Source organism: Thalassophryne amazonica, chromosome 4, assembly GCF_902500255.1.
Source record: "Thalassophryne amazonica chromosome 4, fThaAma1.1, whole genome shotgun sequence".
In the NCBI taxonomy this organism is placed as follows: domain Eukaryota; kingdom Metazoa; phylum Chordata; class Actinopteri; order Batrachoidiformes; family Batrachoididae; genus Thalassophryne; species Thalassophryne amazonica.
Window position 1 is genome coordinate 82,317,605 of NC_047106.1, and position 27,035 is coordinate 82,344,639.

Below are 27,035 nucleotides of genomic sequence, written 5' to 3' on the forward strand. Positions count from 1 at the left end.
CAAAATAATTTTATATATGTAGCGTCCAGTGCACAACACGGGGCATCCAGTGGAACAAAGCGCTGCATCCAGCTGGGAACACAGAGGGTGGAGATCATCACGGTGAAGTGCGCAGATCAAAATCGTGCAAGTGTCAGGACACCTTCACAATAGATTGGGGGAGAGAACATGCCTAATCTTGAATTATTTATTTCATTCAGCTTTACAGAGGCCCACTGATGTCAAAAAAAGGGCCCATCATGTGGCAAAAGTGACCCAAAAGTCTACCATCCTTTGAAATATGACACCGATTTACGATAATTTTTCCACATTTCAATTACAATGTTGATCACTGAGAATTAAAAGCTCATTGCTTTCTGAAACTATGTTCTTGCATTTATGAATAGGTTTTTCCTCTATCTCCAAGGTGAAGCGCTGCAGTATGACTACATATTACTCAACACCTTGCACTCTATAGTTGTTTGTGCGCACTTTTATACCTGTTGATTAAAAATAATGAGAACCTTGAATGCACATAAAAATTTTGAAACTGTGATCCTACACACCTACACTGTGTATTTATACACTGATTTTTTTCTACGTGAGATACACAGTGGAAAAATCATAGGTTCATAGTGAAGTCACCCCACTGTAGTTTTTATTTATTGTATTTATTTTGTAGTTTTATATTTCAATTATGTTCATGTAATAAACTATACACGCCAGCGGCATAATACACTGTTCTTACTCTGGTTTTGTAAGTGAGATGATGATGATGATGGGGAATGTAACTGTCACATAAAAAGTCGATTGATGGGAGAAGCAGGGAGCACTGCCCAGTTCTATACATCATAACAGTAGGTTCCTGACTTTAAAATAGTCCTTCTCGTTTTACTTTTTTTTTTTTTAAATAAGCATGATACCTAGGCTCAAACTGTTATTTGAAACGCTTGTAAGATGGAAATATTATATAATAAGAGAGGCAGTGTTACCCAAACTGTGAAGAAACCTGCTGTGAAGAATAAACACTCACTGTTGAAACTATACAAGGACTTGTGAAGGACAGCAGTTAGGCTACCTTGAACATTTCCTCTTTGAAGTACAAAACCATGGTTCAAACACTGACAAAGTTCTCAAACTAAGCTTACAAATACAAAGACCTGGATTAGTGAAAGTAACTCTTATCCAAGAATCTACGTTACACAGTCAATTTTCAGTATGAGGGGAACATTATCCTGGAAAATGAGGAACTATATAAAAACTTTTTTTATGTATATATATATATATATATATATATTCGTGTGTTGAGAAAACACTTCATACGTTTTACATGCATCATAGCTAACTACAATAGGTCCTGCAATCAAGGAAAAAAAATTCCATTTCTGTAACAGAAATATAAAAAACACGCTTTGGTGACCTCACCTAAATGAAGTGGGGTGACAGAAATGATTGAAATGTAAGACAGACACAATGGGGTGACTTCAATTGCTGCCGGTCAGGGGCAGAGAAAAGAGTGGACCCTAAATAAGCATGTTTTTGATTGTGGGAGGAAACTGGAACGCCCAGAGGAAACCCACACAGGCACATGGAGAACACTACAGAATGGATCAGGAAGAACATGCAAACATCAAACAGAAAGGATGGGAAGTAATCCCACGACCCTTCTGCAGTAAGGCATCACTGTAAGCCACCATGCCAACATTTAACGATGCGAACACCAATGTAAACAAGTGAGATGATAAATGTTGCTTCTGACAGATTTGCAGCACATAATGGTATAAAATGTGTCATGGATGGGTGAATAACCGTCCTTGCAATAAAGCTAAACACAACAATACGTTTCAGTGTCCATTAACCTGAAGTAATGAGTGTCTCATCATCGTGTCAAGAGTATGAAGAAAACTACCATATAAAAACACCATGAAGGAAGCAACGCCAATTTTAAAAAGTGTGAATCTTGCGTCACTGCTCACCTGATTTAAGCAAAACCCTCCCTTTAACCACTGAGGCACACACATACATACATACAAACATACTGAGCAAACTTAGGAACATTACATAATGTGTGTTCTAATACCAACCAGCTGAGGTGTAAATCACAGGCCATTGTAACAAAACAGGACACTTAACGTTCGACAGCGTGCTAACTGATAGTTAGACACCGACAACCGGGCCACAAATGATGAAGAGCAAGAAAAAACGGCAACAGAAATATTTAGACATCCCTGAAATATCATGTTCTTGCTGACATATTGATGGAGCTACCTTGCTAGCTACAAAGGCGTGATTAGCACAGCGGCTAAGCGTTAGCCAGCGAGTTGGTCATTTCGTGAAAGAAAAAAAACGAATTAAGGCAGAACACCCTATTATATGTGCAATACTAGCAGCTTCTACGCACGAAAACGGTCTTATCGTTCACTTAGCAACATAACAGCGGGTAGGTTGCTCAACGTTAGCGGCGTGATGCTTGAAGGATACTCTTTGTTCCTGAAGGCCTCCTTGGTGTGCTCGATGATGTACGTCTCTTCACCTGGGCCTGGTGGCTCGAGCAGCGGCTTCGCCAGCGGGTAAGGCTTCCGGCCCAGCAGCGGTGCCATTTCAAACGCACTGACGCCAACAATTAAGATCTAGTTTATCAGCAAGTTAGTTCAATCGCAACAACACCAGTACGTGCGTATCATGTAGCCGAATGCCACCAAATTCCTAGCTTAGCGTTAGCACAGCTCACTTTACCGCCGGTGTGGCGGGGCCCCGGCGCTCAGCGGCTACTTGCCTAGCTAGCAGGCTGATAAAACAATAACAGTCCGCCTCGTCGCCTCCTCACGGGGCCATGCTCCTTCTCCGCACAGGCTTTCATAGAACAAGGTTCGTCCTTTCTCTCCAGAGACTTTTACCTTCTCGGAGTGAAAAAAAGGACTGTTATCCGAACCAAAATCAAACTCGTGGCAAGTGAGTCGAAGCAAACGACTCCTGTTCGCATGCAATTGTCTTGCCGGTTAGTATTTTCAAATTTTCTTTTATGGTAAACCTCCTGTTAAAGTAGTCTTTTGAAAAACTCAGCTGAATCAATCAAGAGGTTAATTCCTCGTTGAAATGGCGGGAGTTTCTAGTACGTCGGCACGATTCCGGAGCCGTTTCCCCGGCAGCAAGCAGTGGCGTCCCTACGCCAAGCCTATGGTCACGCCCACTCTGGACGTTCACTCGCTCTTTCGTAGCCCGACTCTCTTTCCTAGCCTGTGATTGGTTGGCGGCCGAGACGCTGACGTCAGCCTTACTTTGGTGTGGCGCGAGCGCTGCTCTCCTATTGGTCGTTCAGGAGTAGGAATTCCTACTCCTAAATGGCCGCCAGTATCCGGCCTAATTCAGGCTGGTTGTCGGGCTCACGGTCGGGCTCGCTCTTTCGGTGACGTGTCCTCAAGCAATTTGGCTGCCGCGTCGTTTGATTGGCTGTTGTCAGTAGCCTTCTAATAAAACCACGCCCATCGCACAATGTTGTCACTGGAATCCGTATCATAGTTATATAAACATTTTGGTGACGTATGGAACTAGTGCCGCTCTCGTTAAGCTAAGCTCGTGGCGCTCGGGAGAGTGTTTGTTCGGGTTTTTTTTTCTGCATCAGTTGTTTAACACAAAATCAAGCTTTAAAATGCCCATATAAATATAAGTTGTGCTTGTCAAGAGAAATCGCTGTCCTTCCGTCCGTCCATACGACAAAAACTTCCACGTCCTAAAACTCAAGAACTGTAAAACTCTCAAAATCAAAATTTTTATACATTAATATTGGGAGGTCAAAACTCTGCCTGCAATAAATAAAAAATGCATTTCTCACGTTTATAAAAGCTTTTTTTTTAAATGCTCATATCTCCCGCTAGATGGCGACAAAAGCTGCTTAAATGTGCTGCAAGGACTCTTGACTGTGTATTAATTTGAGAAGTTAATTTTTGGCGAAATGAGATGGGCTGACAGCCAAAAATCAACTTACAGTGTGCGGGGAACATGCTTTTTTTCCCCCGTACTAGAAAATAGTGTAATTGCACATCCACTACAGTAGGCGGCAGTGGCGCTCTCTTGGTGTCACTGTAACTACGGTAGGGGACGAGGAAAGACCACTGAACTCTTAAGACTGGTGTGTCTTAAAATGTTGGCAGCGGAGGGCGTCATTTAAAGACATTACAATTGTAATAATTGTGTTGGGTAAATTCTTCATTCACAAGTGCCGTTTCCTGAAGACAAAACCATCCTTCTCCACTTTTCACAAGGAACTCTGCCTCTACTTCTCATCTGTGAAATTTATGAACAAAAATCAAGCCATGGAACTGCATTGTTTGTTTAACGAATTGAACTTATCAGAAAACCCCTAGTTTAAATTGATTTTATTTGCCTTTTTATTTTACTTTATTATTTATATTTTTTTGTAAAATTTAATTTATTTCTATATGTCCTTTACTTGTATACTGGTCATCCTTCAGTTCTGTTGCCTGTTGTGGCAATATTCAAATTGTTTCTTATTTGTGAAATGTCATTTATGTTGTATATATTCTTTCTCTTTTTTGTGTTATCAATTATTTTGTTCTTGAATTGTCAATAAAATTGGCTTAAAAAAAAAATTTAAAGACATTACAACCTCAATCACGCAGATAAGCCGCTTGCGTATTTTTCCAGCGAAAACGTGCTGAAAATTGCCAGCAATCATCCCGCTTTGTGAATGCTGCTTCAGTAGACCAGCGAGCACCGTCAGCAGAGGAGCTGAGCAGCAGCAGAAATGGTCTCTGTCATGCTAGATGATGCAAGTGCTGCAAAAATAAATAATCACAATAAATCATTACAAAAAAATCAGCACAAATTGTTTTATTCAATTTTGTTTTGTCTTAAAGTGTTTTATATATTGTGCTCCTGAGTAAGAGTTCTGATCAATTTGAATTTATTATTTATTAATTTCATTTAATTTTGTTTTTCAGTATCAAATGGCAGTCGGTCAAAAAATGTTTATAGTTTAAGGATTTTTTTTTTTCCATTTCAAGCAAAGTGATGCAATTTTTTTCTGTTAGACTAAAAAATGTTAACGTTATTCTTTGCTGAAAGTTGATCTATAGTTCTTTTTCTTTAATGTTAATAAGGATACAATGTTACGCAGAGGTGTACTTATAACAATTTCATGGACAAATGATACTACTACAAATGATACAGTCACGGCAGAGAGTGGTGTTCTTCCTAGGGAAGCGTAACAGAAAATAATTGAGAAGCACTACGCTATAATCCAAGGTTTGAACACATTTACACTGGGCTGTGTAATTTATGCACAACCCTTAATGTGATGGCTTTGGTCTGATTTCACACTAAAATGAGCTTCTGTATCGACAGCCAAGCGTCTTTTCCATGTTCTCTGATCTCAGTGATGTTCTGTCAGGTGTCATGATGTTTCATGAAAATGACAGATGACATTCTGGCTGATTTGAACACTGTTTTCTTCACAGGAGAATAATCCGTTGTGTGCATTTTAAAAGGAAATTCATACTTATTACAACTTTGCAGAGATCAGGAAAAATAATGATGTCATAACAATAAAATCTGACAGGGCAAAGAATAGTGGAACAATGTCACAGATTGGAAACAACCCCAGAATTATCCCCACTTCTTTATTTACCAAAAGCAGAAAATGAGTGAATGGGTGAAATGTCATATTCTCTCAATACACATACAGGAAAACGTGTTTGCACTTTATTTTGATGGTTCAATTCAAAAACAAATCACCTCTATGTTACTTCAACAATGAAAGCCAGCGGAAAGGCACTTTGATCCATCTGTTATTCCACCTGATTAAATATAACCAGTTCAGGAAAACCATCCATCATCACAAAACGAAGTAGAAACGTGTTACACTCACAGAGTATAACACATGCACCTTACATGTATGATATAGACTCATGGAAATGAATAAATGATGAATTCATAAACACCAAATTCTGGAAATAGCATTTTTTAAGAGTTTTACCTTTCAAGGTCATCAAAGGTCATGTGCCGTATGGAGTAGTGATGTAAGACTTCACATTAGTGTTTAACATTCACCGTAGGTGTATCTTGAACCAATTCCTGGAAATAGCCATAAACCTTTTCATGAGCACTGGAGAGCAATGCATTGTGGGATTGGCTGGAGACAAACAAACCCAACCATGGTTTCTGAAAATGGTTTCCATGGTTGGACAAATCTCTGATCTTCAATCACTTTTCATAGAAATAAATGAGGAGTTAATAAAAAAAACTGTGAGAGACCAGCAGTCAGTGCTCACCAGTGGAGAAATCCACACTGAAAAATTCCTTCATGATCAGCTGCAAAAAACCTCAACTCTCCATGATCCTTTTAATTGATAAATCACTACATAAAATCAATCAAAGAAAACAATACACTTTTTAAAAAGCAAACCTTAATTGATATACATAACCCATTGTTTTTGGGATCAATTATACTTTTAAAAATGAAAACAGAATTGATGATGATCAGTCATCATCAATACATTTTCATCAGAAAAAATGTTGATATGTAACCTCTAGTAACATACAGTACATGTACGCTGAACAATCCTCAAAATAGTCATTGTAAAAGAGTTTGCCCTTTCAGTGGCATCCAAGGTCGATGGTTGTTACCAATATAAAACTGATATACATGACTTCATATTAGTGTTTCATAACAACCACAGCTGAATCCTTAACCAGTTCCTTGAAACCACCATTCTAAATGAGAATTCAAGAGAAAGTTGGTGGGTTAGTGGTTAGCACTGTTGCCTCACAGTAAGAAGGGCGTGGGTTTAATTCCCACCTGGGACCTTTCTGTGTGGAGTTTGCATGTTCTCCCCATGTTTGTGTAGGTTCTCTGGTGATTTAAAAACTTTAAATTGACTGCAGCTGTGTGTGAATGTGTTTGTCTGTCTACATGTGGCCCTGTGATAGACTGGTGTCCTGTCCAGGGTGTCTCATGCCTCATGAATGCTGGGATAGGCTCCAGCACCCCCGTGGCCCTTACTTGGAGTAAGCAAGTAAAGATAACAGATGGATGGATATAGCCACAGCTGTATCCTTCACCGGTTTCTCTAAATAGCCATCATAAAAAAGTCTGATTTTCTTTGTCATCCACAGTCAAAGGTCATACCATTATAAAAAGGTGATGTTTGACTTCACATTAGTGTTTAAAGCCCCAGTCACACATAGCAAGAATGTGGAGGAGCCATTCCGACACGGCAAACATTGCCATAATCTGACGTAGTTGGGAGGAAAAGAAACGTGATCAGCCTTGGTCCGAACGCATCTGGACTGCCTCGTGCACACCTGCAGGATGCAGCCCAAACATATTTCAGACAACAGTCAGATGACACAGATTGCTGTCAGATGGCACCGACATTGGAGCTGTCACTCAGTCACCCACTCAATCAAATCTCTGCTTGTCCTCACATTCCCAGAGCTAAACTGACCTCTCATCAGTGTTTGTCTCACATGACAGAGTGCGCGCGTGTACATGTGTGTGTAGAATAGGTGATCAAAGCAGTGTGCGCATGTGGCCGAAATCTTCGCTCAGCTGAGTGTATATGTGTTCATAAACACTGTACCAGCCACTCTGCATGCGGTCCTGTGCTCGCACATGTGCGCGTGCACAGGAACTGTCCATCCAGAGAGTGCACAAAAAGGCTGACACCTGTCAGTGATCGCCTGCTGTTAGTCCGGTGAAAAATCACTTTCGGTGTTTGATTAGTATATACGTACTTGCATTGCTAGATTTCATTTGTCCGACTGGACTCCATAACTGCTGTTGAACTGTGTTGGCAGTGTGTAGGTCATGGGATCTGATTGCTTGACTTTTGACCAATTCTATTTCCATACACTGCAAATTTTGATCATATTGGCAATATAATATTATGAATCTCGTATTTGTGCTAAGGAATGCTAAGAAATAAAATTATAATAGTGCCAAAAAATTATTTTCATGACTTAAATCTTTAAATCCCCAAAAGGCTGTGCAGTTTTAAGGGTATGCCTATGATTGTGCAGCATACTTTAATCATACTCTGAAGCTTGTATCTGCTCTTTAGGGTCAGGAGATGCAGCCAGAGCATCAAGGAGAAGGTCAGGACTGAGTCAGTAAAGCATAAATAAAACATCTGTATTAAAACACTGTCAACATTAAAACTATCATGCTTACACAATGCCTCTCTGTGAACCATCAACTTATCGTGGTGGAGAGGTTTGTGTGCCACTGTGAACCTGAGAGCTGTGTTGTCTGGAGCCTTTGTGCTCCTGGTAGGGTCTCCCATGGCAAATGGGTCTCAGGCGAGAGGCCAGACTAAGAATGGTAAACAAGACACCATGATAGAACGAGGTAGAGGAAATGTGACCCGGCCCGGAGGAAGCCCAGGGCCCTCATCCGGAGCCAGACCTGGATGTAGGGCCTGTCAGTGAGCGCCTGGTGGCTGGGCTTGCCACAGAGCCCAGTTGGGCACAGCCCGAAAAGGCAACGTGGATCTTCCATCTCCAACCTGTGGGCTCACCACCTGCAGGAGGAACCGCTAGTGTCGGGTGCGTTGTCCCTTGGGTGGCAGTGAAAATTGAGGGCCTCGACGGACCAGACCCAGGTGGCAGGGGCTAGCTCTGGGGGTGTGGAATGTCATCTCACTGTGGGAGAAGGAGCTGGAGCTTGTGCGGGAGGTGGAGCAATACCAGTTAGATCTGGTGGGCCTTGCCTCCACGCACAGCCTTGGCTCCGGAACCACTCTCCTTGATAGGGGTTGGACCTTATTCTTCTCTGGAGTTGCCCAGGGGATGAAGCGCCAGGCGGGTGTGGGGATACTCACGAGTCCCCGGCCGAGCGCAACTACGTTGCAGTTTACTCCAGTAGACGAGAGAGTCAAATCCCTGCATCTTTGGGTGGCAGGGGGGAAAACTGGGACTGTTTGTGCATATGCACGAAACAGCATTTTGGAGTATTCGGCCTTCTTGGAGTCCCTGAATGGAGTCCTGTATAGGGCTGCGGTGGGGGACTCTGTTGTTCTGCTGGGGGAATTCAACGCACACGTGGGCAATGACAGAGACACCTGGAGAGTTGTGATTGGGAGGAACAGCCTCCCTGATCTAAACCCGAATGGTAGTTTGTTACTGGACTTGTGCTAGTCACGGACTGTCCATAACGAACACCATGTTCGAACATAAGGATGCTCATAAGTGTACATGGTAAGGCCGGAGATCGATGATCGATTTTGTGATCATATCATCTGATTTGAAGGTGCATGTTCTGGACACTCGGGTGAAGAGGGGGAGCGCTGTCAACTGATAACCATCTGGTAGTGAGTTGGATCAGAGGGTCGGGGAGGACTTTGGACACCTTGGTGGACACTGGTGGTCAGGGAAACCGTTCGACTGAAAAAGGAATCCTTCCAGGATATGTTATCTTGGAGGACTCCAGAGGCAGTTGCAAGGTACCGACAGGCCCAAAGGGCAGCAGCCTCTGCTGTGGGGGTAGGCAAAGCAGCGGATGTGGGAGGAGTTCAGAACAAACATGGAGAAGGACTTTCAGTCAGCACCAAGGTGCTTCTGGCGGACCGTGAGGCACCTCAGGAGGGGAAAATGGGGAACCATCCAAGCTGTTTACAGTAAGGCTGGGACTTTGTTGACCTCAACTGAGGATGTAATCTGGCGCTGGAAGGAACACTTTGAGGACCTCCTGCATCAGACCGGAGCGCCCTCTATAGTAGGGGCAGAGCTGGAAGCTGATGGAGGATTTTCATCAATTTCCCTGGTGGAAGTCACCAAGGTAGTCAAACCACTTCGCAGTGGCAAGGCCCCGGGTATGGAAGGATTGTCTTGGATGAAACGTCTCTTCAACACTGCATGAGGTCTGGGACAGTGCCTAAGGAGTGGCAAACTGGGGTGGTGGTCCCCATATTTAAAAAGGGGGACCAGAGAGTGTGTGCCAAATACAGGGGCATCACACTACTCAGCCTCCCTGGTAATGTCTACTCTATGGTGCTGGAAAGGAGGGTTCGGCCGATAGTCGAACCTCTGATTGAAGAGGAACAATGTGGATTCCGTCCTGGTCATGGAACAACCGACAAGCTCTTTACTCTCACAAGGATCCTGGAGGGTGCCTGGAAGTATGCCCACCCAGTCTACATGTTTTATGGACTTGGAGAAGGCGTATAATCGGGTACCTCGGGAGATACTGTGGGAGGTGCTGCGGGAGTATGGAGTGAGGGGTTCCCTTCTCAGGGCCATCCAATCTCTGTACTTGCAAAGTGAGAGCTGTGTTCGGGTGCTTGGCAGTAAGTCGGACTCATTTCCGTTAGAGGTTGGCCTCCACCAGGGCTGTGCCTTGTCACCAATCCAGTTTGTGATATTCATAGGATACTGAAGCATCGTTGGGGGAGGAGGGTTTCCGGTTTGGTGGGCTCACAGTCTCATCACTGCTTTTGCAGATGATGTGGTCCTGTTGGCTTCATCGGCCGGTGACCTTCAACACTCACTGGATCGGTTTGCAGCCGAGTGTGAAGCGGCTGGGATGAAAATCAGAACCTCTAAATCTCAGGCCATGGTTCTCAGCAGGAAAACAATGGATTGCCTACTCTGGATAGGGAATACAGCGTTGCCCCAAGTGAAGGCATTCAAGTACCTCGGGATCTTGTTCACAAGTGAGGGGACGATGGAGTGTGAGATTGCCTGGAGAATTGGTTCAGCAGGGGCGGTATTGCATTTGCTCTACTGTAGTGTTGTAATGAAAAGGGAGCTGAGCCAAAAGGCGAAGCTCTCGATCTACTGGTCAATCTTCGTTCCTACTCTCACCTAAGGTCATGAGGGTTGGGTCATGACCAAAAGAACTAGATCGCAGGTACAAGCGGTCGAAATGGGCTTCCTCAGGAGGGTGGCTGGTGTCTCCCTTAAGCCCCTTTCACACCGGGGCTGCTTCCAGTTGTGTCGCGTGTCGTCATGACGATGCCGCATGGAAGCAACCTAGTGCTGAGACGATGCAACTCAATGCCACAACAGCACGAGGGAAGCAAAGGACGAAGGAAATTGGGAGCCAAAAATTAAAAATGTTTAATTTTTGTTTGCATCCTCTGCTCAACGCAGAAATTAAGTGATTTCAGCGCAAGTCAGAGCAACAGGACGGTCCTCAGCGTGACTGGAAGCCACACCCTTACAAGACAACATTATCCGATGCCAATTTATGATTCCTGCTGTGTTCCATTGTTCGTGAAGTATAAATCATGTACGATTGTTTTTACACCGTGTACACAATGTAGTGAAACTACACGCTCAAAAAAGAGCACAGAAAAAAAAAAATGCTGATTGCAGCTGCTCGCTCTTTTCTCACAAAAGTGTTTAAATAAAATCCATAAAAGTCTTGCTCACAGACTGATTGCCAGAGACAGGACATGTTCACATCCAGTAAAAAGTCCCGACATCTCCAGTCCATTCACGGGCAGTTCATTCACGCGCGCACATGTGAACAATTAAAAGAAAAAAAAGGCTGGCTGTGCTCCTCGCTCTCCCCTCAAACTCTCATCATTGTGTTAAATAAAGGACATAAGTCCTGCTCACAGACTGATTGCCAGAGACAGGACATGTCCACATCCAGTAAAAAGTCCGGACATCTCCAGTCCACTCACGGATGATTCGTTCATGCGCGCACATGTGAACAATTAAGAGAAAGAAAGAAAAAAAAAACTGTCTGGCTTCAGGCAAATAGTTCCTTGTTCTCCCCTCAAACTCTCTCATCACTGTGTTAAAAAAGGACACAAGTCTTGCTCACAGACTGATTGCCAGAGACAGAACATGTCCACATCAAGTATAACTCCAGACATCTCCACATTTACTCATGGACGGTTCATTCACGCACACGTGCATCTCGCGGTCAAAGGAGGAAAGATAAACTATAACAGCATTCAGAGTGCAGAGCTGCAGCTCAGCACAAGAACAAATATAAACTAGAAGATAAATCAAAGTGCACAGTCTGGCTGCAGCTAAACTATGAACTTTGATTCCTCTGTGCAGAGAACCTGCAGGCTACGTCCTCACCTCCTCTCTGCTCCCTGCTGCAAATCATGATGCCACAGGAAGCAACATGACACAGCCCTGGTGTGAAAGGGGCTTTAGAGATAGGGTGAGAAGTTCAGTCATCCGTGTGGAGTTCGGAGTAGAGTTGCTGCTCCTTCGCGTTGAAAGGAGCCAGCTGAGCTGGTTCGGGCATCTGGTAAGGATGCCCCCTGGCCGCTTCCCTAGGGGGGTGTTCCAGACACATCCATCTGGGAGGAGACCCCGGGGAAGACCCAGGAGTCGGTGGAGAAATTACACCTCCACACTGGCCTGGGAACGCCTTGGGATCCCCCAGTCAGAGGTGGTCAATGTGGCACGGGAAAGGGAAGTTTGGGGTCGCCTGCTGAAGCTGTTGCCCCGCAACCCAAACCCGGAAAAGCGGTTGAAGACGAGTGTTTACACAAAAAGAACATTCCCTAATGGGTTTTCTAAAGGACAGCATCCACTTGGGCCTCAAATGTGAGCTTTCTATCAATGATGTTGCCCAAGTATTTATACCCCCGTCACACATAGCCGGAATCACGCAGAGTGGCGTCAGACTTGTGAATTGGCGCACATCCAAAAAGTGTCAGATTTCAGTTCCAAAACGTTCTGACAGCCATCTGCGGAAGTTGACACAGTTGGTCAAAATTGGCCAGCGGCCCACAGTGTGATGCACATGTTCAAAACTCTCCGGGCGCCGTCGAGATGGGACACCTATCCGACAGCAGTCCATGTGTAATCTGACAACCATCTGACTGCAATTTACATATTCTGATGGCATCACAACAGCATCTGAAACGATCTGATCATGTTTGATTGAGCTCTGAGATCGATCGGTCACAGCAAAGCCTGCTGACTTGCTGTGCCACGTTTATCAACCTTTCCTTCATCCTCCCAGCCAGGGAGGGTGAAGAAAAGGTTGATATATAATAACATGTACAGTGGGGCAAACAAGTATTTGATCCACTGTCGATTTAGCCCACCTACAAAGAATGGAGAGGTCGGTAAGTTTTATCATAGATACACTTCAACTGTGAGAGACAGAATCTAAAAACAAAATTCAGAAAATCACATTGTATGATTTGTAAATAATTAATTTGCACTTTATTGCATGAAATAAGTATTTGATCACATATAAAAACAGACCTTAATATTTGGTACAGAAACCTTTGTTTGCAATTACAGAGCTCAGACATTTCCTGTAGTTCTTGACCAAGTTTGCACACTGCAGCAGGGATTTTGCTCCAGTCCTCCATACAGATCTTCTTCAGATCTTTCAGGTTTGGAGTTTCAGCTCCCTCCAAAGATTTTCTTTTGAGTTCAGGTCTGGAGACTGGCTCGGCCACTCCAGGACCTTGAAATGCTTCTTACGGAGCCCCTCCCCTTAGTTGCCCTGGCTGTGTTTTGGGGTCATTGTCATGCTGGAAGACCCAGCCATGACCCATCTTCAATGCTCTTACTGAAGGAAGGAGGTTGTTTGCCAGAATCTTACAATACGTGACCCCATCCATCCTCCCTTCAGTGCAGTGCAGTCGTCCTGTCCCCTTTGCAGAAAAGCATCCCCAAAAATGATGTTTCCACCCCCATGCTTCACGGATGGGACGGTGTTCTTGAAGTTGATTCCAAAAAGCTCTATTTTGGTCTCATCTGACCACATGACCTTCTCCCATGCCTCCTCTGGATCATCCAGATGGTCACTGGTGAACTTCAAACGGGCCTGGACATGTGCTGGCTAGAGCAGGGGGACCTTGCTGCCCTGCAGGATTTTAAACCATGATGGTGTCGTGTGTTACTAACGTAATCTTTGTGAATGTGGTGCCAGCTCTCTTCAGGTCATTGACCAGGTCCTCCTGTGTTGCTCTGGACTTTCTCAGAATCATCCTTAACCCACTAGGGGAGATTTTGCATGGAGCCCAAAACCGGGAAAGACTGACAGTCATGTGTTTCTTCCATTTTCTAAGAATTGCGCCAACAGTTGCTGCCTTCTCACCAAGCTGCTTGCCTATTATCCTGTAGCCCACCCCAGCCTTGTGCAGGTCTACAGTTTTGTCCCTGGTGTCCTTGGATAGCTCTTTGGTCTTGGCCATGGTGGATAGGTTGGAGTGGGATTGATTGAGTGTGTGGACAGGTGTCTTTTATACAGGTAACAAGTTAAAACAGGTGCAGTTTATACAGGTAGAGTGCAGAATAGGAGGGCTTCTTAAAGAAAAACTAACAGGTCTGTGAGAGCCAGAATTCTTGCTGGTTGGTAGGTGATCAAATAATTATTTCATGCAATAAAATGCAAATTAATTATTTAAAAATCAGACAAGATACGGATCCACCGAACCAACTGCTACACATCTATCACGATAAATAGCTTTATCTCGAGGATTTAAAGCATCGTAATAACCATATATTCTCTCCATTTTTCTATCATGCGCCAGCCTCCTTGTAATCCAGAATGGAGATGGCACCTGTCCTGCAGCAAATCAGTCACGTGATTGAAAACCCTCTATATGAAACCATGTGAGTTTGCGTGCTATGATGTGAACTCGTCCTAATGCCACAGCAGTAACATTGAAAAACATACAGTATATAATTGTTTGCAAAAGTAATCTGTTCTAAACACAAGTAAAATGTACAATAATAAATAATATTTTATTCTTTCCTTTCCTGTAAACCAAAAGAAAGTCTATTCCAGAAATAAACATATTATACAATAGCACATTTAAACATTGGACTGTGTAAGCTGAAGCACATTTTCAAAATGTACTGCAGAACCTTAAAAAAAAAAAAAAATCATAGAAAAAGATTAGGCAAACATGCAAAACTAATATTCAACTGCATGAAGAGTACATGCTGTAATAAATCAAAAACATTTAGCTATCAGAAAGCCAGATACATGCAATAGGTGAATATGGTACTGTATTAAAGGATTACTATGTACGGGAAAATATCACACTGATGTCTTGACAGTAGGGCTGCCATGATTAGTCGACTATCAAAATAGTTGCCGACTAATTTAATAATCAATGTAATCATTTATTTCTTTTTAAGCTTTGTTTTTCTCTCAAAACTGCTGCTGTATCTTCCGCTGCCTTTCTGTCCTTGATGCACATGCGCAGTAGTGGTAATCCGGGTCAGCTGTGATGTCATTGGAAAAGTTATCCCCAATACAGTATCATGGTTTGCCAGCAATGAAGCTCAAAAATTAGGGAGCATTTCAACCAAATTAAAGAGAAAAAATGTGCAATGCAAAGATGAAGATTTAATTAGCCTTAGCACACATTTGTGTTTGCTGTAATGTTATAACAGCGGTCATGTTTGAATAGGAAATGTGATAACGCTAATGATTTATTATGCTATCTTATAGTGCTAAAAAATACATTCCTCTTCAATGAACAACTTTGGTACCAAAGTAAAAGTTGAATGAACTATCATCTTAACTGTCTTTATTTTTAGTTAGCATATACCTTAAACACTTCAACCTTGAAGCTAATGATGGTTATATAAGAGCAGCTGCATGCTGGTGCATTAAGCCACAATTTACGTATGATCTGATTCATCGACTAATCGCAAAAATAATCGCTGACTAGTCGATTATCAAAATAATCATTTGTGGCAGCCCTACTTGACAGTACAAAAAAGACAGAGGTCTGATATTCCCGTACAGACTGAGCTTAATAATTTGTTTATTATAGGGCTGTTCGGAGCTGTGTTTTCATCTTGTTGGTCTTCATTTTGCATGTGTACTTCAAGCTCATTTGCTGTTAATTCCTTCAATCCAAAACTGTCAGTGTAATAAAATTAGCTTGGAGAATGGTCCTCTTTGTCACTCAATTTCTTTGTTCGCTTTGTGTTTTATTTTGTGCTGTGAAAATTGTAAACAAAGTTGCAAATCTGATATGCAATCCAGACCGATTGTCATGGTAAAGGTCTGATATGGGAAAATATTAGACCAGAAATCAGCCAATCACAGCATACTGTCGTAGTCATAATAAATTGGAAAAATGACTGCTTAACGTATGAAGTTAAAAATGACATAGCACAGCAATTTTGTAAAGTTTGCTCCATTAACTTTAGAAATCAAGTAAAATAGCATCATCTTAAATCTCTCAAGTATTTTTGCAAATATTTTGCAGTCTAATTTTTCCACTTTAATGAGAGACATTTGAGTAAATGTGTCAAGTGAATTTCAGAATAACTTCGGAAAGCGTAACTACAGATGGGAACAAACTGGGGCCAGGTATAGTTTGACAAAAACTGATATCACAAATAAACTATCTCAGAACAGAGTTTTCTCCTGTGCATATCTTCTTTAAAGGTGGTGCTCCTGATTCATCCAGTTCTTCCTGTTGACAGAAGTTGATAACATTAAATGGGTTGTTGAAATAATCAAATAGTTAGAAACAAATTTTGTGTTTATTAATATGGAGTCAAGAAAACACTGCTCAGAACCCATGCTCAGGAAATGAACCTGTGTGTTTGCGATGCTCCTTCTTGCACTTCCCGAAGAAAGGAGGACCTCCTTGATCAGAGTAGGAGGCTCATCGGTGCCTTCATGTCCAGAATGAACTGTATCTGCAGCCACAGGAAGGAGTGGAATTATGACCACATTAATGCAGGTTTGAAAAAAGCATGGGTCTAACATAATTACATAAAACAATCCTGCACAAAACCTGTCGTGTACTCAACAAAAATATAAACGCAACACTTTTGGTTTTGCTCCCATTTTGTATGAGATGAACTCAAAGATCTAAATCTTTTTCCACATACACAATATCACCATTTCCCTCAAATATTGTTCACAAACCAGTCTAAATCTGTGATAGTGAGCACTTCTTCTTTGCTGAGATAATCCATCCCACCTCACAGGTGTGCCATATCAAGATGCTGATTAGACACCATGATTAGTGCACAGGTGTGCCTTAGACTGCCCACAATAAAAGGCCACTCTGAAAGGTGCAGTTTTGTTTTATTGGGGGGGGGGGGGGGGGATAGCAGTCAGTATCTAGTGTGACCACCATTTGCCTCATGCAGTGCAACACATCTCCTTCGCATCATCCGTGAAGAGAACACCTCTCCAACGTGCCAACCAAACGCCAGCGAATGTGAACATTTGCCCACTCAAGTCGGTTACGACGACGAACTGGAGTCAGGTCGAGACCCCGATGAGAACGACGAGCATGCAGATGAGCTTCCCTGAGACGGTTTCTGACAGTTTGTGCAGAAATTCTTTGGTTATGCAAACAGATTGTTCCAGCAGCTGTCCGAGTGGCTGGTCTCAGACGATCTTGGAGGTGAACATGCTGGATGTGGAGGTCCTGGGCTGGTGTGGTTACACGTGGTCTGCGGTTGTGAGGATGGTTGGATGTACTGCCAAATTCTCTGAAACGCCTTTGGAGACAGCTTATGGTAGAGAAATGAACATTCAATACACGAGCAACAGCTCTGGTTGACATTCCTGCTGTCAGCATGCCAATTGCACGCTCCCTCAAATCTTGCGACATCTGTGGCATTGTGCTGTGTGATAAAACTGCACCTTTCAGAGTGGCCTTTTATTGTGGGCAGTCTAAGGCACACCTGTGCACTAATCATGGTGTCTAATCAGCATCTTGATATGGCACACCTGTGAGGTGGGATGGATTATCTCAGCAAAGGAGAAGTGCTCACTATCACAGATTTAGACTGGTTTGTGAACAATATTTGAGGGAAATGGTGATATTGTGTATGTGGAAAAAGTTTTAGATCTTTGAGTTCATCTCATACAAAATGGGAGCAAAACCAAAAGTGTTGCGTTTATATTTTTGTTGAGTGTATACGAGGTCTGTCCAAAACGTATCAGACCTTTTTATTTTTTTTCAAAAACCTTATGGATTTGAATCATGTGTGCTTGCATGAGCCAACCTTGAACCTTCATGTGCATGCGTGAGTTTTTTCACGCCTGTCGGTTGCGTCATTCGCCTGTGAGCAGGCTATGAGTGAGCACCGGTCCTCCCCCCTCGTTGGATTTTCATTTCGAGGAAAATGTCTTAACGATTGGAGCAGCGCTGAATCAAATTTTTCCAGAAACTGTGAGAGACAGCCAGGTGGAAACCATTCGGAACATTCAAACGGCTTTCGGTGGCTTTTCAGTCGAGTGAGTATCCGAGGAATTGTGTAAGAGCTGGACATGTCACAACATGTCCTGTGAGACTTCCAACTTCCGCACGTCTTTCATTACAAAATCTCCTGTAACAATGGAATGTGCCGAAAAAGTGCTGATGTCCACCTCTTCTGCAATTTCTCTGGTAGTCAGACGACGTCGCTGATCAACACAGCGTTCACTTTGGAAATGATCTGGTCGTTTCAGCATGTCGATGGCCAATCGGAGCGCGGCGCACCCTCCGCCATTATGCGCCGTCTTTAAACCGGTTGTAACGCTCCTTAGTCTGTGTGATGCCCATAGGATCATCACCGAAAGCCACCTGAATCTTCCGAATGGTTTCCACCTGGCTGTCTCTCACAGTTTCTAGAAAACTTTGATGCAGCAAAGCTCCAAATTGTTCCACCTCGCAATGAAAATCCAACGAGAGGGGAGGACCAGTGCTCACGCAAAGCCTGCTCACAGGCGAATGATGCAACCGACGGGCGTGAAAAAAATCACGCATGGGCATGAAGGTTCAAGGTTGGCTCATGCAAGCACACGATTCAAATCCATATGGTTTTTGAAAAAAATAAAAAGGTCTGATACTTTTTGGACAGACCTCGTATACGACAAGTTCACAGCGCCTCACTTTTTCCATATTTTGTTAATGTTCCAGCCTTATCCTAAAATGGAGTAAATTCATTTTTTCCCGTAATATTCTACCAACACCCCATAATGACAACATGACAATTTTTTTTTTAATTTTTACAAATTTATTTAAAATAAAAACTAAGAAATCACATGTACATAAGTATTCACAACCTTTGGCAGCAATTACAGCCTCAGGTCTTCTTGAATATGATGCCACAAGCTTGGTGCACCTATCTTTGGACAGTTTTGTCCATTCCTCTTTGCAGCACCTCTCAAGCCCCATCAGGTTGGATGGGGAGCATTGGGCATTTTCAGATCTCTCCAGAGATGTTCATTCAGATTCAGGTCTGGACTCTGGCTGGACCACTCATTCACAGAGTTGTCCTGAAGCCACTCCTTTGATATCTTTACTGTGTGCTGAGGGTCATTGTCCTGCTGAAAGATGAACAGTCACCCCAGTCTAAGGTCAAGAGCGCTATGGAGCAGGTTTTCATCCAGGATGTCTCTGTACATTGCTGCATTCTTCTTTACTTCATTCCTGACTAGTCTCCCAGTATCTGCCACTGAAAATCCAAATCAGGTCACATGATCAATGGAAACAGGATACACCTGAGCTCAATTTTGAGCTTAATGGCAAAGGCTGTGAATACTTACATACATGTGATTTCATTTTTTTTTCCCCATTTTTAATTTGCAAAAATCTAAAAAAAAAAAGTTTTTCTTATCGTCATTATGGGGTATTGTGTGTAGAATTTTGAGGGGAAAAATGAATTTCATCCATTTTAGAACAAGGCAGTTACATAAAATGTGGAAAACATAAAGGGCTGTGAATACTTTCTGGATGCACTGTATGTTATCCCTCACTAGCCATAAAGCCAGAAGAGGGATACAGAAAGCCAGTGTGAAATTTCAGCAACAATCTACCAGAAGGAACATGGGAGACTCGATCATGGAAATGATTAGTTTTCCTGCATGAAAATCCTTCTCCATTCTCTACCATGAAGCTGTGACTGGTGATCCCCCTTCTTTTTAAGAACTGCCTATTTGAGAGATTAACCATACAATACCATATTGTTTGTATTTCTTAGTAATTGATGTGAATTAAGTCCAAAACATATTTAGTGACTTGGAAATGTTCACATGTCCATCCTCTGACTTATAAAAAACTGGCTGTAAAAGTCATGATTCAGTTGAATTCTAACAATACCTCATTGTTTGGGCTTTGACATTTTTATTTAACGTGATTTTGTAGATGTTTCTTTTCGTTGTGAGTTGAAAGGGCATCATCTTCTTAAACTGAATATAAACAAGTCAGAATTCTTTTTTTGGTTGTCTGTTTTGACATAAAAAAAAATGAAAATGCGTAAAAGTTCAAGGGGGTATAAACTGTTGCTGTTGGTCAAGACCTGGATGTACCACATGTACTCACACACTCACAATAATAATCCCTACTCACAATTTAAAATTACAGTTACACCTACAGCATTAAGACCATGTGTCGTGATTTTCTGAGCATGATCCAGCACACAGCTGTCATAGTGCTGATGACTGCCACAACTGGAAAAGGCCAAGGAGCAGCACAGAGTAGACAGCTACTTTTAGGAGGTGAAGTGCTGTGTTTGAGTAAGCAGGCAGCTCAGTGCCTGCATTCAGCACAGACCACACGTTTTAAGAACACATTATCACTAGAGGTCGACTGATTATTAGTGTAACTTTTTAAAAACAGATTGCCAGTCAGTGACTTAAATTGTCTGTGTCCAAAGCACTCCCTTCTTTGCGTGTGTACAAAGGCCAGTCTCAGTCTGTCTCTCTCTCTCTCGCCAGTGGAACTGCAAATTAAATTTCAGTTCAGAAAAAAAGTCTGAAGCAGGCGGCTGTGTGCTGTTACATTCAGAAATGAATACTTTATTATACAGATTAAAGTCTGTTTCCTCCTCCTTTTGGGTGGTTCATGTTATGTCTAGTCAACGTTATTTAACTTTTTAATCACTGTCTATGACCCATGCATCAAATGGCATGAAATATGTATAACATAAAATGAACAAAATATGACAATTGCATCATATTTAACTTAAATGGCCTTAAAGTGTAGGTGACACCAAAAAATGTGCACAAATAATCACTAAAAATTATGAAATGTTGATACTTAATTTTAATTTATTTTCATTTATGTAGCACCAAATCGCAACAGAGTTGCCTCAAGGCGCTTTACTTAATTTTGGGGGGAAAAAAATGCCAATAAAACTGTAAGGAGTAGCTTTTAATAATTTTGATTTTTTTTTTCTCTCTCTTTAATGCACAGCAGAGCTGTTAACTTGTCAAACATGCAAAATGGACTGATTTTTAGTGTGCCTGCAATATGTAGGAAAATACAGCTTCGGACTCTCATGGCAGATACTAATATTATATATATATATACATATATATATATATATATATACATACATACATACATATACACACACACACACACACACACACGAGGTCTGTTAGAAAAGTATCCGACCTTTTTATTTTTTTCAAAAACCTGATGGATTTGAATCACGTGTGCTTGCATGAGCCAACCTTGAACCTTCGTGTGCATGCGTGATTTTTTTCCACACCTGTCGGTTGCGTCATTTGCTTGTAAGCAGCCTTTGTGTGAGGATGGGTGGAGTCTCTCATCGTTTATTCTTTGCAAGGAAATGGCGGAATGACTGGAACAGCGCGACTGCATCAAATTTTGCCACAAACTGGGCAATAGCCAGGTGGAAACCATTCGGATTATTCAGACGGCTTTCGGTGACAATCCTCTGGACATCACACAGATTAAGGAGCGGTACAACCGATTTAAAGACGGCCGCACAACGGTGGAGGGCGCGCCGATCAGCATCAACATGCTGAAACGACCAGATCATTTCCAAAGTGAACGCTGTGATGATGTGGGACCATCGTGTGATTATCCGAGAAATTGCGGAAGAGGTGGACGTCAGCACTTTTTCGGCACATTCCACTGTGACAGAAGATTTTGCCATGAAAAGAGTGGCGGCGAAATTCATCGGCACGAAGTTGATGGCGCAGCAACAGCGCCTCCGTGTTAAAGTCTCACAGGACATGTTGTAACATGCTCAGCTCAACCATTCGGAAGATTCAGACGGCTTTCAGTGGCTTTTCAGTTGTGTGACTATCCGAGAAATTGTGGACAAGCTGGACATGTCAGGGCATGTCCTGTGAGGCTTCAACACGGAGGCGCTGTTGCTGCGCCATCAGCTTTGTGCCGATGAATTTCACTGCCACTCTTTTCATGGCAAAATCTTCTTTCACAGTGGAATGTGCCGAAAAAGTGCTGATGTCCACCTCTTCCGCAATTCCTCGGATAATCACACAATGGTCCCACATCACAGCGTTCACTTTGGAAATGATCCGGTCATTTCAGCATGTTGATGCCGATCAGCGCGCGGCGCGCCCTCCACCGTTGTGCGGCCGTCTTTAAACCGGTTGTACCGCTCCTTAATCTGTGTGATGTCCAGAGGATTGTCACCGAAAGCCGTCTGAATAATCCAAATGGTTTCCACCTGGCTATTGCCCAGTTTGTGGCAAAATTTGATGTTGTCGCGCTGCTCCAGTCGTTCCGCCATTTCCTTGCAAAGAAAAAACGACGAGACACAACACCCATCCTCACACAAAGGCTGCTTACAAGCAAATGATGCAACCGACAGGCGTGAAAAAAAAAATCACGCATGCACACGAAGGTTCAAGGTTGGCTCATGCAAGCACACGTGATTCAAATCCATCAGGTTTTTGAAAAAAAAAATAAAAAGGTCGGATACTTTTCTAACAGACCTCGTGTATATATATATATATATATATATATATATATATATATATATATATATATATATATATAAATATATAAATAGCAAAGTGGCCTCTGTGTGTGTATGGCTTTGATCACGCAGGAACGGAAAGAGCTGGCTTTTGCCATTTGGCATGCTTATGTATTTTGGGTCAAGGATAAACACTGCAAAAACGGAAAGTTGATAGGACAAATATTTTTGGAGACATCAGTAATTTAACTGAACTAACACATCATTCCAGCAGGGGCAGTAAATCAGCTTTATATTAAAAGTGTGAGTGCATGTGCATGTGATTTTATTTGGTAAGTTCAATGTAAGTGCATAATGTAACTGTAAATACATTAAAAATACATGGATGACACAAGAAAGCGAAAACATTTCCATTGTGGTCCATTTAAAAATCAAACAAGAACCTATACAATGTATAAATATATTAAGTAGAGCCCGACCGATATATCGGCCGGCTGATATTATCGGCCAATATAAGCCTTTTTCCAAAGTACTCACTATCGGCCAAAATTTTGCCAATAGAACGCCAATAATTTCTCATGAACAGAACAGTTACTGAAATAATGTTTGTGTCGGCAATGTAAAATGTCCTTGCACCGTTTGTCCAGTAGATGGAGCTCTGACTCCATTCAACTGAGAGCTGCTTACACCCCTGCTTAAATGTCCTTATCAAATTACTTCTAGGGTAAGCATATGAAGCCCTGCACTCATGTGACTTTAAACGCTGATGCCAACATGTTACTTGGCAAAAAGAAACTAGAGCCAGCATAAGTCTCACGGAGGTAAGCCGGAGTGCTGTGCATATGTAGTCAGAAAACTTCACTCCCCAAAGCGGTGGCAGATGCTACAGCTCATGGGTATTAGCCTCGTGGTTAGAGTGCCTGCTTCCCGTCCAGGAGATTGTGAGTTCACACCCCAAGGGGGAAACACAACACAGAGGAAAAATAGTACAAATACCTCTCTAAATTTTGTCCCAAATCTTTGCATTGATATTGTCATGCTACACAGTTTTTGTGCCATAAAATGGGCATATTTTCATTTTTTCAGCCACACAAGATTCCTCACAAAGAGCAGCCATATTTGTTTTTATTGTTGGGATTTCCTCGTGTCTTTGTCCCTACACAGGAAACACTATGATCTATTTCTGAACATAGTAATCTGTGATCCCGATGGAGATTCAAACCTAATGTGGTATTATCTTTCATTAAAATATGTCATGTTAACTTAAATCAAGGTACAGGTTTTTTTCCATCACAAAGTGATGGTTGTCAAAAAACTAGAATTTCCATGTGACTAAGATAGTTTAAAAAAGTAAACATCCTTTAAATCCATTATGAGATAATTATAATAATCTGAATACTTCTTAAAACAGAGTAAGATGATGAACACAAACACCCATCCACATACCATCCACAGTCTCCTGGCCCAGCATTGGTGGCTGAGAGTCTTCAGTACGGAGGCTGGAAGTATGCGGGGGGCTGACCTGCTGTGAACTGGAGTTGCTGCTGCTGTTATCCATCTTAGGCTGGTAAACATCAGACATAAAGCTCTGGTTGCTGTTTTCATCTGAAGTACAGAGAACAGGAATTGCGCAGAACATCAGGGGACATCTTCTTCAAACAAGACCAGTCTTGTGATCTGGTATCAGCTGGGTTTTTTTTTTACCCTCCCACACATCCTCACATAAGCAGTTGGTTCTTAATATGGCCCAACCCATGCACCGATCATGTAATGGACATAAACAACAAACTTTATCCTGTACTCAGATGTCACAAACCTTTGAGGCTACAGAGCACATCTTTGGCTAAAATGACTTGTGAATTTAACTGTCACTACATTTAATTATCAGGTGAGCAACGCAATAATACATGTGTGTAAAAGAGATAAACATACAGAATGTACAGCATCACAATGCTATGTTTTCAATGTATATAATGACATAATGCTGAATGCTGTGGGGAAACATGGCACCAAAATGAAGAAAATAAATACACAAACTATATATTATAAATAAATAAAACATGTAAAAATGTGAATTTGGGGTGTACTAGTGGTGGCACCATAGTTATTCATTATTAATATTGTTTTTCCTCTTGACAGGCCCAGGCTTTCTTGGTACTGACTTTCATGAATCTGGGTCCTCCTTTAATAACATGGATGGCAGAAACAAAGATACTACAAATTTTGAAAACCTTAATATAGAATTCATGTCCCTATAGCTCAGTTGGTAGAGTAGGTTGGCCACAAAACAAATATTCAGTGGGTTCAATCTCCAAATACAGCTGATTGTCAGTGTTCTTGAGAAAACAATGAACCCTTAAGTTGCTCAACTTTGGGACACATTGACACGTGACCCGACACAAAATGTACAATAAAGATGGACAACTAAAGTTGAAAATAATAATGGAAAAATTAGACATCTTGTAACAATTTTAGGTAGATGCTTCTACCAAGGAGGTAAAGTTTTCACTGGACTTTGTCTGTTTGTCTATTAGCAGGATAATTCAAAAAGTAATGAAATTTTGTGACCAAACAGATAATGTTCCTAGAAACAAGTGATTTAGTTTTGGAGGTCATCTGAAATATATTTTGGGACAAACATCCGGAAGAATGCTTGTCATTAGCAACATGTAACTCAAAACTTTGTGAGAGGACATTGATGAAATTTGGTGATCTGATGGATAGAAAATGAGGGATTTTGGTCTGAATTTAATCCAGAACATATTTGGATCCAGAAGCTTTAAGCCATATTTGGCCTTGGTGGACGTATGCACACTCTGAGTGTCTCATACTTTAGGCAGTGCCATTCTCCCTCACTCAATGTCAATGCTGCACTGCTGTCTTCAGATTTCCCATTTTCACCATACAATCAAAGCAAACTGAATGAATATCTTAAAAAAGTAAGCAATTATGAACTTTCTTAAATGATCCAAGTGCAGAGAAAAGACAATATTACAAAAGTTCTATGAAGAGTATTGGTTCTAGAGAATATGAGAAACTGAGGTTTAAAACACAAGATTTTGAAGCACACAAGTCAACAATTTCTCTGATGTTTCGGTGGAGGTACTGCAATTCTTGGAAGGGGCTACAACCCCACGCTAGAGCCGCTTATGACCGCAGTGGCTCAGAGTTTCCTGTTTTTCATACAGTAATCTGTCTTTGAAAACTAAACCAGCACGACTTACCTGTGAAATCCAGCAAAGAATTTGTGTTTTCCAAGACCACATCTTTCAGCCCTCGTACATCTCCACTTGTCGATTTGGTGCGGTATATCTGATAACACAGTAGATTATCAGATCACAGCAGAATACTCGATCACCACACAGGTATTTAAAAAAGCAGCAGTGAGTTTGACATGGCAGAATCCCCCACCTGCTTGGTTTCTGTCACCGGCACCCATTTGAATATGCGTAAGGAGGTGTCACCCACCGTCACCCATTTCTTCTCCCTGTGGACGAGATTAGTTTAGTTTGAATGATGTACGACAGGAGCTCTTGCTTTATGGCACTAATCTGTTACATGACAACGTTTAGCTTTTCGGCGGTAGCTCTTTTCGTCAACATTAACAGGAGCGTGACACCGCAGTTAAAACGGGTTGAATCTGTTCAACGTGCTCACTATTTTATTCTCAGTATTAAAGAGAGAAGTCCTCTTTAGACAGCGAACAGCGCGCCAGGCTGTAGCCATATTGACAGCTATGGGCGGAAAAAAAACTCGCTTTGCACCGCCTCTCCTCTAAAACGCGAGCAGAGATTGGTTAGAAATGCAGTCAATCATCTAACTTTCCGACTGAAGTTTGTTGAGCGACGCAGCAGATATCAGGATACAGTCTAGTTAACATATTTCCCTCCATGTTGTCCCCCAGACACAATACATACCATCTGCGCACTTTCTCGATGGCCGCCAGCACCTTTTTGATGTCGTCTTTAGCGCGGCTTCGGGTCTCGGCTCGGCCTGATCGTCCGGACATCTTGATGCTGCTATGATTCATCTACAGATGCCTCTGAAAACTTAAGACTGAACCCCACCGCGGCGATCTCGCGAGATTTCTGCGTCTTAGTTATTGTGTTATCCAGCTGACATGACGATGCTCCAGTTTGGGTCCAGTTTTTTGTTTGTTTGTTTTGTTTTGTTTTTTTTTTGTCTGTGTGTGTAATCGAAGAATAATTGTGAGTTATCGTTTCCTAACCTTTTCTTTGATTGATGTGTGCTTTTTTTAATCCTTACTTTATTTAGGACCACATGGAAAGTACCGCTTCTTGTGTTATACCAGTATTATTTATATACGGCCTATGTATGCATGTATACGTATACATGTACATTTTGATATAAAGTTTTTCTAAATCTTGAAAATGCAACTTTAAATCAAAAGAACCTGGCTACAATCTTTTTAC

The 27,035-nt window shown here is 42.0% G+C and overlaps 2 protein-coding genes across 5 annotated transcripts in view; both read right to left on the reverse strand.

The window, feature by feature from the left end:
* The window catches only part of baz1b (bromodomain adjacent to zinc finger domain, 1B), an 81,667-nt gene extending 78,513 nt beyond the window's left edge, over nt 1-3,154 (reverse strand). For 2 of the 4 annotated variants that reach the window (XM_034168167.1, XM_034168166.1), the window contains exon 1: nt 2,461-3,152. In XM_034168167.1, the coding sequence (XP_034024058.1) occupies nt 2,461-2,579 (119 nt within the window). In that variant the 5' untranslated portion in view covers nt 2,580-3,152. Of the gene's footprint in view, nt 1-2,460 lie in introns of all 4 variants that reach the window. The other 2 variants (XM_034168170.1, XM_034168169.1) reach the window with 2 other exon arrangements.
* Nucleotides 3,155-16,084: 12,930 nt separating this feature from the next.
* On the reverse strand, nt 16,085-26,764 carry bcl7bb (BAF chromatin remodeling complex subunit BCL7B b). The gene is made up of 6 exons (XM_034168171.1): nt 26,520-26,764; nt 26,014-26,089; nt 25,827-25,914; nt 24,049-24,207; nt 16,496-16,599; nt 16,085-16,370 (listed from the first exon to the last, which is right to left on the reverse strand). The coding sequence occupies exons 1-6, from the start codon at nt 26,630-26,632 to the stop codon at nt 16,299-16,301; spliced, it is 612 nt and encodes a 203-aa protein (XP_034024062.1). The 5' UTR covers nt 26,633-26,764; the 3' UTR covers nt 16,085-16,298.
* Between the last annotated feature and the right edge of the window lie 271 nt (nt 26,765-27,035).

Coding starts and splice junctions, on each gene's coding strand:
- bcl7bb (XM_034168171.1), bottom strand. CDS start 26,632: ATGAATCATAGCAGCATCAAGATGTCCGGACGATCAGGCCGAGCCGAG. Junction 24,208..25,826: donor TTCTTTGCTGGATTTCACAG/GTAAGTCGTGCT, acceptor TCTGTACTTCAG/ATGAAAACAGCAACCAGAGC. Junction 16,371..16,495: donor GGAGCATCGCAAACACACAG/GTTCATTTCCTG, acceptor TTCTGTCAACAG/GAAGAACTGGATGAATCAGG.